At 43.5% G+C, this 16,234-nt stretch overlaps 1 protein-coding gene across 2 annotated transcripts in view; it reads left to right on the top strand.

Moving 5' to 3' along the window:
- engase (endo-beta-N-acetylglucosaminidase) overlaps positions 1-5,508 on the top strand; it is a 62,355-nt gene extending 56,847 nt beyond the window's left edge. For both annotated transcript variants that reach the window (XM_088000587.1, XM_043714672.2), the window contains 2 exons: positions 3,664-3,778; positions 5,054-5,508. In XM_088000587.1, the coding sequence (XP_087856713.1) occupies positions 3,664-3,778; positions 5,054-5,467 (529 nt within the window). In that variant the 3' untranslated portion in view covers positions 5,468-5,508. The remainder of the gene's footprint in view (positions 1-3,663; positions 3,779-5,053) is intronic.
- The last annotated feature ends 10,726 nt before the right edge of the window (positions 5,509-16,234 follow it).

The raw sequence follows: 16,234 nt of genomic DNA, 5'->3' as shown, positions 1-16,234 counted from the left end.
GGTCAATTACTAGGGACAGGACATGGGCTCAGGGTGGGTGGATGGGGTGATGTGGAGTTTAAAAGAGATATGCGAGGTAGGTTTTTCACATAAAGGGTGGTGAGTGCCTGGAACATGCTGCCAGAGGAGGTGGTGGTAGCAGACGCAATAGCTGCAAGAAGCACCTGGACAAATACATGAATAGGAAGGGAATAGAGGGATGCGGATCCTGTAAGTGAAGACAGTTTTATTATAGGAGGGCAAAAGGTGTGGGCACAGGCTTGGAGAGTCAATGGGCCTATTCCTGTGCTGTAGTGTTCTTTGTTCTTTGTTCCCTGCAGCAGTGTGCTGGGGCTGAATTGACTGGACCTCCAACAATCTCAACCACTTCACTTGGTGCAACTTGTGACTCTAGTTGGGCTCCTATTGGTTTTTAATTTTGCTAATGCTCCTTGATGTTGTACTCAGTCAAACACTATCATAACATCAAAAAACAGTTGTCCTTGCCTTGTCTTATCTTTGAAGCAAGAGTGTAATAAAATCTGGAGCTGAGTGGAATTCAAGCTGAGCATCAGTGAGTAATAGTAGTAACAGAACCAGTGTGTTAGTGACACTTGTTTGCATGTCAATGGCACCTCCTATCCTTTTGTTGTTGTTTGACAGCAAACGGAGTTGGATTTGCCTGGGACTTTGCGATTAAAAATAAATGTGGGCAATATTCCACATTGTTGGATTGATGGGATTGCATCAGATTAGCTAGGTATCCATCTAGTTCTCTGGCATAAATCTTCAGTACTACTGCTGTGATCTTACCCATAACTTAAAAATACGGAGTAGACCATTTAGGGCAGAGATGAGGAGAAGCTTCTTCACCCAGAGAGTGGTGGCTGTGTGGAATGCTCTGCCCCAGAGGGCAGTGGAGGCCCAGTCTCTGGATTCATTTAAGAAAGAGTTGGATAGAGCTCTCAAAGATAGTGGAATCAAGGGTTATGGAGATAAGGCAGGAAGAGGATACTGATTAGGAATGATCAGCCATGATCATATTGAATGGCGGTGCAGGCTCGAAGGGCTGAATGGCCTACTCCTGCACCTATTGTCTATTGTCTAACCTTTGCTGTATCCAGTGCACTTAGTATTTCTTGATATTACATGGAATGAAGTGATTGACATTTGTGATGCTGGGGACCCATGGAGGTTACTGAGGTGGTTTATCTACTCAGCATTCCAGGTTGAAATAGTTGTCTGTTATACACTTGTGGGGCTGTGTAGGCATGTTTATGGAGCTACCCTAGTTGTTTTAATGAATTGTTGCCATTTTGACTGAATGTGATGGAACTGCATGCTTTTGATTTGACCTATCAGTTTACAGATTGGGAGGCTTTGTGCAATGTACTCTGCATTTGCAGTTTAGCATGCGTGTGGTCTTGTATTATAGCACAGGCTTGAACTTTGATTTTAGGTGCATTTCATGCTGCTTCTGGCATGCTCTCCTGTGCACCACCTCATTTATTGAGAATTGGTTATCCAGCTTGATGGTAGTGATAGATTGAGGGATGTTCTGGGTTGTCAGCTTACAGATGGTAATGGAGTACAATCCTGTTACTGCTGATGGTGCAGAGTGCTTCATGGGTGCCCAGGTTTTAGCTGTTGGATCTGTTCTGAATATATCCCACTTAGCCCTGTGGTAGTAACACATAACACAGAGGCAGCTGCCCTCCATGTGAATATGGAACTTCTTCCACAAACATTGCATGATGGTCACAGACTTGGACAGATAGATTGGTGAGAACATAAACAAATAGGTTTTTTCCCTTGTCTTGGTTTTCATCAGCAGTCTGGCAACTATGCCTTTCAAGTTTTGGCCAGTTTGGTAAATAGTATGACTGCTAAAGCATTCTTGGTGAGGTATATTCAAGTTCCTCACCCTTCTGCTGTCGTGTTCAAAGTGGAGACTTAAGTGGTTTGGAGTCAATGTTGAAGGCTACCTTGGCCATTCCTGACTGACTGTACCACTGTGCTGCCACCGAGAGGATCTGCCCTACTGGAGAAGGCATACTCAGAGATGGTGATGGGGGAGTGAGGATCATTAGCCAAAGGTGTGATTCTGTCAATGTGATTTTGTCAGGATTTTGTTTGACTTGTCTGCAGAACAGCTCTCCCAGTTTCTGCTGGGTTAATTAAGAGTTAACCATATTACAGTAGATCAGGAGTCCTGTTAATGTCAAGATTAAGTAAGGATGGCAAGTTTCCTTCCCTACAGTTGTTTTGAAGTTATTTTTGACCATCTGATTGCTTTACGGTCACCATTTAATTCCAGATTTCCATTTAATTAATGGAACCTAAATTCACAAACTGCTGTGGTGGCATTGGAACTCAATATTTCAAGGTTAGCAGTCGAGGGTTTTAGATCAACATAGCAAAGTGATCATGTGACTGGTTATCAGACCAAGCAGAATTTATCGCCTTGGCATTGTGGAGCCTTGTCATTTGTAATGCTTTTGTCGAAACAATAGTGGCTTCCTTTCAGAGTAGTTTGTTACCTGTGAAGTGCTTTGGAATGCCTGAGACATGAAAGGTACTTTAGAAATGCAAATTTGTTGATTATGATTTTAGGAAATTTCTGACTGCATTTCAGTCACTTTAGTGTTTGCCTGACCATTTAACCTTTGCAGTCTGGATAACCAAGACTGGGATTTCAACATAAGGGCAATTGTGCAAAATCTTTTTAAATAAAGAATCTGGGTAATTGCATGCAACACAATATTGAAATATTTCCTCCGATTGCTTTAATGACATACATTTGAAAAGAACTACATCAGCATCAATTCTAAAACTTACAGAAGTATAGTGTGAAATTACAAGTCACTGAAGCTGAACCATAACTGGCACCGTTGTTCCAGTAGACTTTGTATGAATACCTATTGATGCTGTATATCAAAGTGCGAAGGAAGTCAGTGTGCACCTTGTACATCATCTTCATGTATAGTCATATGTGGCCTTTGTGTCTTTCCTTTCATGAACAGGCATCAACAGGATTATAATTAAAATGGTTAATAAAAACAATGCAATAAATGACCAAATTTTTTTGTAAATGCTTGAATGATAAATATTGTTTAAGACACTGAAATAATTCCCTTTCGTTCTTCCACAAAATGCCCCATGATTGTTTACTTTTATTTCATTGGAGAGAAGGAACTTCTGCTTTTTAACACTCTAAATGACAGCAGTTCCTCTGACAGTGTAGCCTTGTCTCAGTGCTGCACTGGAGGCTCAGATGAGATAATGCCCTGCGGAGCTGACTCTCAGGTGAAAGCTGGTACTCACTAAATGAGTGCAAGTTCTTTTATTTCCTTAGCTTCTGCTATTTTCCCTTCCTAGTTCTTTACCCCATTATTCCTTCTGTCAAAGCATCAATCACCGCGATACAATTGTAAGGATGGTGTCAACCTTCAGGCATTACACCCAAGCAGCCATACTTTATTTCTGACGCTAAGTAAAGTATATTGCAGCTGCACCCAATCTTCATGGCTTCAAGTCAAGAAGGAATCCCTTCCCACGATCAAATTTGTCTTTTCTGAGCTCACTTTGCAATTTAGTACAGTTAACCATGTTTGATCACTTTGCAAACCAGTAAGGAACCAATTTTTGTTTCACCTCTTTTACTTGAACCTCTTTACTTTTCAGCTTCTATCTCTTAGAGCTGACAGATTGCATTCTTCAGGATATTTCTGTCATCATTACTCGTCTGCTGAAGGATGAGCAGGATGTACAGTTTCAATGCAGAATTGGAGAAATCAAGGTAACCTCAGGACTTCTGTGCATTAAAAGACATTGCAGAAGAATCACCATTAAATGCTGTAACATTCGCTATCTTTCTGAATGTACAAGTTGTGGTGCTGTGCAATGGTGGTCTGTTTGCTGCAAAGGTACCCATGTATGAGAGTCATTGACTTTGCAGATCCTGTTTACACAGCAGCTATGGTGTTTGATCTTTGCTGCTGTGATCAATTAAAGTGCATGACATAAATATGATAGAATAACGGTTCCATTTCCTCACGACTGTTTATATAGACCATCTGCAAAATCAAAAGGTTTCAAATTATGGTCATGTCGGTGGACTGATTTAAGTCCTCATTTGTTTTGCTCCATGCAGTACAACTAGGCAAATGCGTCAGAGTGTAATTTCATACTGTCTGACTCGTGTAGTGCTTGAGGGAAGGAAGGTACTTTGCAAACGCTGAGGAAGATTGAAAATGTTAAACATTCTATTGATCAAATGTGACACTTTGGGAAGGTATATGGAGCGGATCATTTGATTACATCATCATATGACAACCAGGCAATTTAACTCCATTTAAACAGATTTCTGTGGGAATCAGCTCCCGGCCAATCATTTATTTCCAACTAGTTCTGCACTGTCTGCACTACTTGTGCACGGTTTGCAAAAGCAGCGCGCCGGTTTCAAATCTGCATTTTACTTTTAGAATTGTGCAAACGATTGTTACTTCTCAAACAAAAAATCTACCTGTAGAGGACAGTGATAAAATGAGAACCATATACACAATCAACTTGAAATTAAAAATGAAAAGATTCAAAAATATGCAGTCATCACATCTTCAATCATTTTCAATGTTTTGCCAATTATTTTAAATTTATTGTTGATCCAGTTGCCAGAGGACATGGTTTCTCTCTAAATATTGTATCAATACCTCTCATAATTTTACACCTAGGTCTCTCCTTAATCTCCTCACTAAGGAGAGCAATCCCAGCTTCTCCGAAACTCTCCATCTAATTCAAGGTCTCTCATTCTTAGTAACCATCCTGAATAATCTCTCCAAGCCTTAACATCCTTCTTACAATGTGATTCACAGAATTATACACACTACTCCAGCTTAAGGCTGCCAGTGATTTATAAAAATTTAGATTGTAAATGGGGCAGGGAAGAAAAGATTGATTTGAAGGTGATTCATACCTTTCTTGCTAATGTCTAAGAGTAAAGCAAAACTTATTTTGTTCTTGTAAAAGGTAATTAGTGGTACACCAGTAGGTAAATGAATGTTGTGCTTTGTTTAAGATACTGGACGCTGCGAAATTGAGTGTGGAACAGAAGCCAGTTGAAAATCTTACTGTCTTTGACATTTTGTGGAAAAAGGTGCCTGGAGCTACAGATCACTTGCATCTGAGTGCTACGTTGCAGTGGACCTACCCTCCAAACACAGCAAGTTGCTTCAAGATATACTTTCGAGGACTAAGCTACCATAAAAACCAAAATGTTACAGACTCTGAGCCAATATATATTGGTCGAACAAATGCAAACCTTTACCGTGTGGTGAATTTGCAACTTCCCAGGGCTCCAGCTGGCGAGCCCTGTCGAGTGGAGTTTCTGATTCAGCCACTGACTCAGGCAGGTTTTGCATTACTTGAGTCGACGTGTGGAAGGTTAACTCTCAATTACACTCAACCTCCTGAAATCAGTAACACACAGTAGCTTTGCTGTCTGAAAAGATAATAAATTCAAAGTTCTGTTGATTTCTGTTTTTGTGTGTGTTCATGACTGGTAATGTCCAGGAGTTGCTTTGCTTTTCTGAGGCCAGTGGAACAAAGTAACCTCATCACCTTGCAATCCTCCAAATCACCTTCTGGTCTTGGATATCATGTACTGTGTGCATTCTTGCAAAATGGGAAGGTGGTGGCATGGTAGCATTGTCACTGAACTAGTAAACAAAAGACCCAGGCTAATGCTCCAGTGGTATTGGTTCAAAACCCACTAGGGCATTTAAATTCAGCTCATAAACCTGGAACAGCACTGTCGGTCTATGGTAGTACAGCAAGTGGACTTCAACAGTTCAATCAGGCAGATCCCCACCACCTTCTCAAGGGGCAACTAGGGACAGACAGTAAATGCTGGCCCAGCTAGTGATGCCCACATTCCGGGAATAAATAAACAGAAAACTACACCAAAGAATTTGCATTTAGATAGTACCTTCAAGACAGCAAAACAACTGAAGTCACACTTCCCACAGTAATTTATGATCTGAAGTCAATGAGAGTTTCTTGAGTCTAGAAATCTTTCTGGTTTATTATCTTGTCTGAAATAATCTATTGCAGCTAGCACTGTAGATTCATACAGTGGAGGCTGAGCTATAAAATAGGAGCTGAAAATGTCATCATGGCAACTTTGCTCCTCCTCTGCCCATTTCTTTACTGCATCTCTTAACTCTTTGGTTAGCAGGCAATAACAGCTTATGAACCAATCAACAAAATCAAAAATTGACTCACAAATGATCATGACAGATTAACTTTAGTGGGAAAGAGGTGTTGGAGGAGGAAGAAAAGCTTCACAATATTCCTTGGAATAACAAAACTGATAATCTTTAAAAGACACTTGGGAGGAATTTGCAAAGTTATGGTCTGTGTGGTCACAGAGTTCTTTCACGTTGTATTACTAGAGTTAGACCTTGGTCCCCCACGAAAAGTGGTGGTGAGGGAAGTGAGAGAAAGAAACACTTGAAGAGATTATAGAGGGTTGTTGTTGGCTGCAGCGGGACATTGACAGGATGCAGAGATGGGCTGAGAGGTGGCAGATGGAGTTCAACCTGGATAAATGTGAGGTGATGCATTTTGGAAGGTCGAATTTGAAAGCTGAGTACAGGATTAAGGATAGGATTCTTGGCAGTGTGGAGGAACAGAGGGATCTTGGTGTGCAGGTACATAGATCCCTTAAAATGGCCACCCAAGTGGACAGGGTTGTTAAGAAAGCATATGGTGTTTTGGCTTTCATTAACAGGGGGATTGAGTTTAAGAGTCATGAGATCTTGTTGCAGCTCAATAAAACTTTGGTTAGACCGCACTTGGAATACTGCGTCCAGTTCTGGTCGCCCTATTATAGGAAAGATGTGGATGCTTTGGAGAGGGTTCACAGGAGGTTTACCGCGATGCTGCCTGGACTGGAGGGCTTATCTTGTGAAGAGAGGTTGACTGAGCTCGGACTTTTTTCATTGGAGAACAGGAGGAGGAGAGGGGACCTAATTGAGGTATACAAGATAATGAGAGGCATAGATAGAGTCGATAGCTTGAGACTATTTCCCAGGGTAGAAATGGCGAACACGAGGGGTCATAGTTTTAAGCTGGTTGGAGGAAAGTATAGAGGGGATGTCAGAGGTGGGTTCTTTACACAGAGAGTTGTGAGATCATGGAATGCGTTGCCAGCAGCAGTTGTGGAAGCAAGGTCATTGGGGACATTTAAGAGACTGCTGGACATGCATATGGTCACAGAAATTTGAGGATGCATACATGAGGATCAATGGTTGGCACAACATCGTGGGCTGAAGGGCCTGTTCTGTGCTGTACTGTTCTATGTTCTAATCTGCACATTCCTGAATGCTATGGGGTAATTTAACATGGCCAATCCACCTAACCTGCACATTTTTGCTCTGTGGGAGGAAACTGGAGCATCTGGAGAAAACCCACACAGACACAGGAAGAACATGCAAACTCCACATGGGCAGTCACCCGAGCCTGGAATCGAACCTGGGTCCCTCGCACTGTGAGGCAGCAGTGATAACCACTGAGCCACCCCAAAAGACTTGCATTTATATAACACCTTACCCCACTGGGCATCCCAAAGTGCTTTAGTGCCAATGGAATCTAGGCACTGCTGGAGTGTTATAAGTGCAGCAACCAATTTGTGCACAGCAAGCTCCCCAAAACAGCTCTGTAATAATAATCTGCTTTTGTACTACTGAATGAGGAGTAAACATTGGCCAAGGATAACTGCCCGTTTCTTCTTTGTAGTCATGTCCTGGAAGCTTTATATACAGAACAGAGGGAGGTTCCTAATTTTGCAGCTCATCTGAAAGTGAGCGAGCCTCCAACCATGCAGTGTCTCTTCACTGCAGATTTAGAAGGTCAGCGCAGTTTTTGTGTGCTTAGTTCCTGAAGTGAGATTTGTGGGTGGCACGGTGGCACAGTGGTTAGCACTGCTGCCTCGCAGCGCCAGAGACCCGGGTTCAATTCCCGCCTCAGGCGACTGACTGTGTGGAGTTTGCACGTTCTCCCCGTGTCTGCGTGGGTTTCCTCCGGGTGCTCCGGTTTCCTCCCACAGTCACAAAGATGTGCAGGTCAGGTGAATTGGCCATGCTAAATTCCCCGTAGTGTTAGGTAAGGGGTAAATGTCGGGGTATGGGTGGGTTACGCTTCGGCGGGTCGGTGTGGACTTGTTGGGCCGAAGGGCCTGTTTCCACACTGTAAAGTAATCTAATCTAATCTAATCTAATCTAATCAAACTCTTGACCATTTGACTGCAAGGCAGGTGTGCTACAGCTGACACCGTGGGCCCACGTTCTGTACATCAGCCTCACTGCAGTTGGTGGAGAAGATAAAAAAGTGCCTGATGGGAAAAGACTGGCACTTCTTGCAGTTTCTACCCACAGACAGCAGGAGGCAGAAGTTTCCTCCAGGACACAGATGGATTGTAGAGTCTGCCCGCGTGCTGGATGACACTAACTGTGCTTTTCCTAGCTGACATTTTCACGTGCTTGTGTGCATTAATGAATTGAGATTTTTTTTTAGGAGGACAGAATGCTGTTTGCAAACAAACCACACGCTGATTGTCTTTGTCTTTGAAGACAGCCCCCCCCACCCATAGCTGTTACTTGTATATTAGTTTTATTGAGTTACAAGTGTAGGATATATTTGCAAAAGTAATGTCACCATGGTTTTACCGGATCCAGTAGAGAGAGGTGACTGGTGGTGGTATAACCTAAGGGTCACCATGCCTCAGACAGGGGGAGGGATTGAGGAGGAGAATCCTTCAGACCCTTAGTCAGTGTGGGAATTGAACCCACACGGAATAATAAATAAGGGTGTGTGACCTATTGCGAGTGACCTGCCCAACTACATGGCTGTGTGGACTGGTTATCATGGCGACTGGGGCATCAGGTTAGGTCCTATTGAAAATCATGTGGCAGATTCAGCACCTGAGAACAAGCCATAAGACAGCTGAGCTCAGAGCCATTGCAGAAAGAAGTGTATGTCCAGGAGAGAGACTTTGGAAACTGGGAGCAGTGGAAACAGTGATTCTGTGCTAAATACAGAACAAATCCTGGCAGGGGCTCATCTTTTGATCAAGGAGATGGGGCCCGAGGAGATTCTGCCTAGTGTGGCTGGGGAAAGGATCACCAGAGTGTTCTGTGCTGCTGCAGTCTGCTCAGAATTTTTCGGAAGACTGAGGGGGAGGATGTTTGATGGTCACTGGATGTTGCAACTCAGTGAGCAGGGAGAAGAGAGCCCTTTAAAAGCTGAGAATAACTTTGGACTGATGGCTGTAAACACTGAGGTTATCTGGGGAGTGTATTGTTGGATAGAAATGTAACATTATCAAAGCAGTGGACAGTGCATCAAAGATTAACCCGCCTTCATCCAGATCCGCAACTACAGGAGATCAGCGCAACATAAGCCCGAGTGGGAGCTTCAACAGATTTGGAATTTTCCATAGGATTCCATCTCCCCAGCCCCCTCCCCCCACTCCCCAAGCCATCCTGCCTGTCAGTGCCATTTGTAGCATTTTTACTCTAGGACTGACTTGACACATGCAAAGACCTCAGCCTGGAATTACTCTATTCTACACAGGGACGTTGCACTCTAAATGAGAACAAGAGACACCATGCTTATGTATTCACTCCCAAGCTGTTATATCAGTTCCACATGAAGAGGCTGTCATCAATTGATGGGGTTGGTGCAAGACAGCTGGTAAACTTGGCAAGTCTTGTTCAGTAGATCTCATGGACTCACTGGCTGACATCTTCAAGGGAAACAAAGGAACATTTTAGACACTTTCCTTTCAGAATAGAAATAGAAACCTTCATCCAGATACCAGATCTAATACAATGAAATGAATAATCTTGAAAACAATTAGCTACTCTGCTGGAGAAAAGGTAAAATCACGAACATTGTCTGGATAATCCTCTGGTGGTGTTCTACCAAATGACCCTTTCGCTCCAACACCTAGTCAGTCAAAGAGCCATTGCCCCCCATCATTAATCTTTATGTTATTGCTGAAAATGATATATTATTGAAGCTTTTTCTTTTGCACTCATCAGGGTAAAGGCAGGAAAGCCACATTTCAAAGGAAACAGAAATTTATGTTACAGGAGAGAAGTGATGATTTGTTGGCAAACAAAGTACAGCACAGAACAGGCCCTTTGGCCCACGATATTGTGCCGAGGTTTAATCCTAATATAAAATATAATAACTTAACTTACACACCCCTCAACTCATTGCTATCTATGTGCATGTCCAGCAGTCGCTTAAATGTCCCTAATGACTCTGCTTCCACCACCACCGCTGGCAACGCATTCCATGCATTCACAACTCTCTGCGTAAAGAACCCACCTCTGATGTCTCCTTTATACCTTTATACATATTTCTCCTAATATCTTAAAACCATGACCCCTCGTATCAGTCAATCCTGCTCTGGGGGAAAGTCTCTGGCTATTGACTCTATCTATGCCACTCATTATTTTGTATACCTCGATCAGGTCTCCTCTCTTCCTCCTTCTCTCCAGAGAGAAAAGTCCGAGCTTATTCAACCTTTCTTCATAAGGCAAGTCCTTCAGTCCAGGCAGCATCATGGTAAACCTTTGTTGCACCCTCTCCAAAGCCTCTGTATCTTTCCTATAATAGAGCGACCAGAACTGGACACAATATTCCAAGTGTGGTCTCACTAGGGACTTGTACAGCTGTAGCAAAACCTCACAGTTCTTAAACTCAATTCCCCCGTTAATGAAAGCCAAAACACCATATGCTTTCTTAACAAACCTATTCACTTGGCTGGCAATTTTGAAGGATCTATGTACTTGCACACCCAGATCCCTCTGTTCCTCCACACTGCCAAGAATCCTGCCTTTAATCCTATATTCAGCATTCGAGTTCGACCTTCCAAAATGCATCACTTCGCACTTATCCAGGTTGAACAGCATCTGCCATTTCTCAGCCCAACTCTGCATCCTGTCCTGCCTATTGCAGCCTGCAATAGTCCTCAATACTATCGACGCACCTCCAACCTTTGTGTCATCTGCAAATTTACTAACCCACCCCTCAACCTCCTCATCCAAGTCATTTATAAAAACTACAAAGAGCAGAGGCCTAAGGTCAGAGCCCTGTGGGACACCACTCACCACTGACCTCCAGGCAGAATACTTTCCATCTACAATCACTCTCTGCCTTCTGTCAGCCAACCAATTCTGAATCCAGATAGCCAACTCTCCCTGGATCCCTTACTTCCTGACTTTATGAATGAGCCCGTTGATTCTGTGATCAAGGCATAGCCATGGAGAATGCACCAGGGAATTGTTGTCTCTTAGACTTTTATTTGATTAAAAAAATGTCCCTTCCTCCAGGATAGGTCAGGTTTTTGTGTATGAAATATACATAGCTTCCATATATATATAGCAAACATAACCTGACTGATAATCCTGAATTGGTCATTATTGTGCACTTGAGATTATTCAGCAAGTATTTTCTAACTGTAGAAGCCTTTCTAACTTTAAACCTATACATTTTATAATTAAACAATGAGACCGTTAAAGAAAGTGGGCGAGAACAAAGGCACATGATTCTTCTCTTTTCTTCACGGTCTACAGCATAGAACAACTCTGGAGTGTTGGCAACACTGACATAGAAGGAGATTGGTAGTTGTATGTTACTGAAATCAACTAATGGGGCTGGGACATTTTGGCCCTTTCTTGTGAGCCTGGTTAAAAGGATTTGGATGTAAACTTTGCAATTATTCAAATTTATGCAGGATTTCAAGCTTGATGAACGTTTACCATCATAAGTTTACCGTCTTACTTTAATATATCCTACCATTTTTGTTATTTAAAAGCACAGTTAAATTTAATATCTGAAGTAGTTATACTGTGTCACTGGGGAAGCTGCAAACTGGGAACAGAATGCAAGAAGCAATTGGCAGAATTGTCAATATTTGTAAAAGTGCTTGATAACTGGATCCAACTTTAGAAAGAATAGCATCACATGATTCATGGAAGGGTTTAATAAAGGTGTCTATTGTAGTGTTTTTGATTTGGAAAAACATCTACTCCATGGTGATTAATAGTCAATAGTCTCAGCAAACTGTTCACATGACCTCGTAAATAACGAGTGCAAATATTGAACAGCTTATTAATTGTTATATGAACCCCAGGGTGAAATAACAGCCTTGAAATTGCTGCAGTGTTTGTTTTTGAAGAACAGTATTTATGTGATGTTGTGGAGATAGTTTTATTCTATCCTTGGTCAGTTAATTTTTATAAGGCAGCAGATGTAGCAGTCCTTTAAAATGACTACTTTTAGAATCCAATCTTTCCCTTGTGCATTTGTATCTTTTTCTTTTAACATTAGCAAATACCAAGAGGACTCCATTCACAGGAATTTTGCTTTTGTGTTATGACTCCCTCTGCTGGATAATGATGTAATTGCAACATTCCATTTGAAACTACCTGTCTCAGTGCCCATATAAAATACAGGGCATCACAGAGAGAGATAACTGAGACTGGCCACAAGAGGTATGTCTCACCTACTAGATATATGTGCACCATCAGATGAAAGAAGACCTGATGATGTACAATGAAGGAGGACCTTCAAGAATAGACAGGAGCGGAAGAGAATTTGATGGACTGGGGCTGGTGGCAAAGTTTTGTTGCCCACCAACCTGCACAGGAGCATAGGAGTGAAGCTTAAGTAAAGCTATAGCTGTGGTGCCAGAGTGCAGGACATCTTCAACCTGCTTGAAAGGATATTGGAGCGGGAGGGGGAGGATCCAGTTGTTGTGGTCCATGTTGGGACTAACAACAGAGGCAAAGCTAGGGTGGAGGACCTGTTTGGGGAATATCAAGCACTAGGAAGGAAATTAAAGTACAAGTGCCTGAACCGCATGCCAATTGGCACAGGGATAAGAAAGTTAGGGGAGTAAACACGTGGCTAAGGGATTGGTGTAGGAAAGAGGGATTCCATTTCATGGGACATTGGAAGCAAGGGTTGGGGGGATCTGTACCAATGGGACGGTCTCCACCTGAATCCATCTGGAACCAGTGTGGTGGGGAGTCAGAGTCGGGTTTCAAAGACAGAGTTTATTGTACAGGAAATACCGGAGATCTGGGGAGAGAAAGCCACCAACAGCACAGTGGTCAGCTGCGAGTCTTCTCTCAACACAGAGCACATGTCAAGATACTTTTATATATTTTGTGATATAATAGGTCAGTGATTAGGTTCTTGTCTCTGTAACATAGTTTGTTCATTGTAAACATTGCAGAATCGTTGATAGTTTTGGTGCAGTCATTGCCAGTACCAGTACAGCCTTTGTTAATTTAAGTTCAGTCATTGTCAGTTTCAATGTCTGCGCGGAATTCCTTTGCGGTAGTAATGGGCGTTAATCACTCTTCCTGAGAAGAGACGATTACTGCAGCCCTGGCTATATCACTTTTTATTGAGTCCGTATCAAACCGTTAGCATTTCTATAAGAGGTGTTGGCTGGACCCAGACACTTTGGCAGGCAGTATACACTACTCATGTGTATTCCCTTCCCCCACCCGCCTTAAACTAATCAGCTAGGTTGTGTGTGCATTGTGCTGGCATTCTGGTGGCCCCAGGCAGTGCCTGTGTTTGCTCTGCTGTCTCTGTGGTCTGGTGCCATCTAATGTGTCAGGTGGCCAACTTATGGCCCAGCGGCCATCTTGTGTGTCCGTGTGCCTAGTGTCACCCTGCCCCATGCCATCTCCCACTTCACTCTCCCCTTTGTAGTCAAGGAGAAGACTTTGGAGATCTCCCACAGACCACCCAATTTACATGCAGAGGTAAATCATCTCTAGTAGCTCCTACAGCCGAGGGGTATCATGGAGTATCAATTTCACTGGGGGCTCTTCTGTGGAGACACTCGCTGCTGAAATAATTTTCGTCAGTAGAGCTTTAAACACCTGAGGCCCACACAGAATACCAGCATGAGTGCAATGAGGGGAACTATCCCGTGTGCCAAATAGGGTCCCCAAGTTTTACCTATCAACCAACTTAGCCAGCTGTCCATAATTGTGACTCCCTGTCAAAAATTATCTAACTGGTCTTGGATATTCTTGATGGCTTCTGTAATGTTGTAAGAGTCATCAATAACATGGGTGATACAATTGTCACCAAGAATTGTACAAACTCCCCCTTGCTGTGCTAATTGATAATTCACCACGTAATGGTGTCTGCTGTGTGTAGCGTCTGAGTTCAGCAAACTCTGTATTACTTGCTTCCAGAGCTTTAGAAGTATTGTTGCCTAAGATAGTTAGGCCACACACAAGGTAATTACGGTTTTTAGTGCTGACCCCTGCTGCACTCCCCCAAAGATAGAGATCCCAAGAAATCATATCCCCTTGATGATCCCAAAATGGAGGGGACCTGCCAGTCAGCACAGAACTCCTGACTAATGGAGCGGGTCACTATCCTCATCTGAACATGTCCCCTGCTGGGGCATAGTACAGTAAGGTCCTTACCGCAAACAGGTTTGGGAGATCTGGGGTGTCTGTCCCTTAAATAGAAAAACAAATTCCTTTGTCACTTAGTAACACAGACTGTCCTGTCCTTCCGTCTGTTTGTCCACCCATGTTGCCCCTGATCCCCCGGGTGCCCACCCCCCCCCCCAGCTGGTAAGTATCGAACGGGTATGTCTATGTGGCAGAGCTGACATGGGTGCCATTGCACTGACCACATATGAATTGTCTGCCCATGGTCACATTCAAGCATGCCTGCCTGCTGCAGGTGCAGGTAAACTGTCCTCTGGTGACTGTACAGTGCTGATAAGTGCACTGTGTCTGGACGCATGTGTCATTTTTGGGAACAAGGGCAGAAATGCATCTCCACCCCTGCCCTGTGAAACAAAGTGGGAAATTACCGGGTTTTAAATGGGTCTACCCTTCCCTAGGCTAGGGGGCCCGGCACCATAGGCTGGTGGTCCTGCCCAACTACACACATCTGCCCTGGAATCCCTGTTTGTATTTTCCTATCTGCCCCTTACAAGGCACTCCTTAATGCAGCTCGCGAGGGGTCCACACCAGAGTGGCCACAAATAGGGATTCTACTGATCGCGCCGGTGGGTACCAGACAGTTCAGTTCCCATGCAAACTTAGGTGGGTTTTATAGACGAGGTTATCCTCAAATCCTGACATGCTCCCGATAATCACGACACTTAAACACAGTGAAGTACGTGCAGGCAAATACATTTTGCAGTTAAATAAAGTTATCAGTCAAAGTGTTTGTTTTTGTCAGGAGCTGCAGTTGTGCTTCTGTGATTTGTTGTGTGTTTTCAGTATTCCCCCCAGGATGACAGTCTTGTCCGCTGCTCCTGTCTGCACCTGGGGAATGGTCAATGACATTAGTTTGGTCACAGGAGTCTTTAAATAGTTTTAGTTGGGTCCAGTGTTTCCATGTGCATTTCCTTTAATATCTAGGCAGGCACGGGTGTCCCCACTTATTACTACATCGTATGGCCCATTCCATTTCGGGGTAAAGCCCGATTTGTTGGGCAGTGCTCACACAAGGACACTGCTTCCTGCTGCTGGGACCTCAGGGAAGATTTAGAGTTCCTCTGTCTTGTCCTTTTTGTCCTGTTTATCAAGTACAGATTTCTGCATCCCTTTCAACTGGGTGCTTAATTCTATCACATATCGCCGAATTTTGTCTTGGTGCCACCTGTGATGATTGTCTCTGGTAATTGCATTGCTCGCCTGGTAGTTAACTCATGGTGTTAGCCCGGTTGCCTGATTCGTGGAGGCTCTTAATTTCATTAATATGGCTGGCAGCACTTCAGCCCATGTTCTGCGTGAGGTTTGCATAGCTTTAGGTAAAGGTATTTTTGATTGTTCTATTCATTCTCTCTACCATCCCTGAGCTTTGGGGGTGATAGAGAATGTGAAATTTTTGTCTAATGCCAAGTAATTGGCAGCAGTCTTCATGACCTTGTTTGTAAAATGCATCCCTTGGTCAGAGTCGATCTGGAGGGGCACCCCCCCCATCTACTGGACATAACAGTTTCTAACGTATCATTTACCACAGCCCATCCTGTTCGGGGCGACCCTGCTACGTATTTTTGTGACCCGTCCACAATGAGGGTCTCCTCAGCTGTGTCTAGGGGATATCCTTTCCTCTCCCCCTATCTTCATCCCCATCTATATCCCCACAGTTGTGCAGTTCCCCTGCATCTAGAATTCCCTCAGCTGGGGGC

This window comes from Chiloscyllium plagiosum, unplaced genomic scaffold (genome assembly GCF_037043375.1).
Source record: "Chiloscyllium plagiosum isolate Xiang-an unplaced genomic scaffold, Cpla_swu_hap1 HiC_scaffold_25, whole genome shotgun sequence".
In the NCBI taxonomy this organism is placed as follows: Eukaryota; Metazoa; Chordata; class Chondrichthyes; order Orectolobiformes; family Hemiscylliidae; genus Chiloscyllium; species Chiloscyllium plagiosum.
The sequence above is the reverse complement of the archived record's forward strand: the minus strand, read 5'-3'. Positions and strand labels throughout refer to the sequence as shown.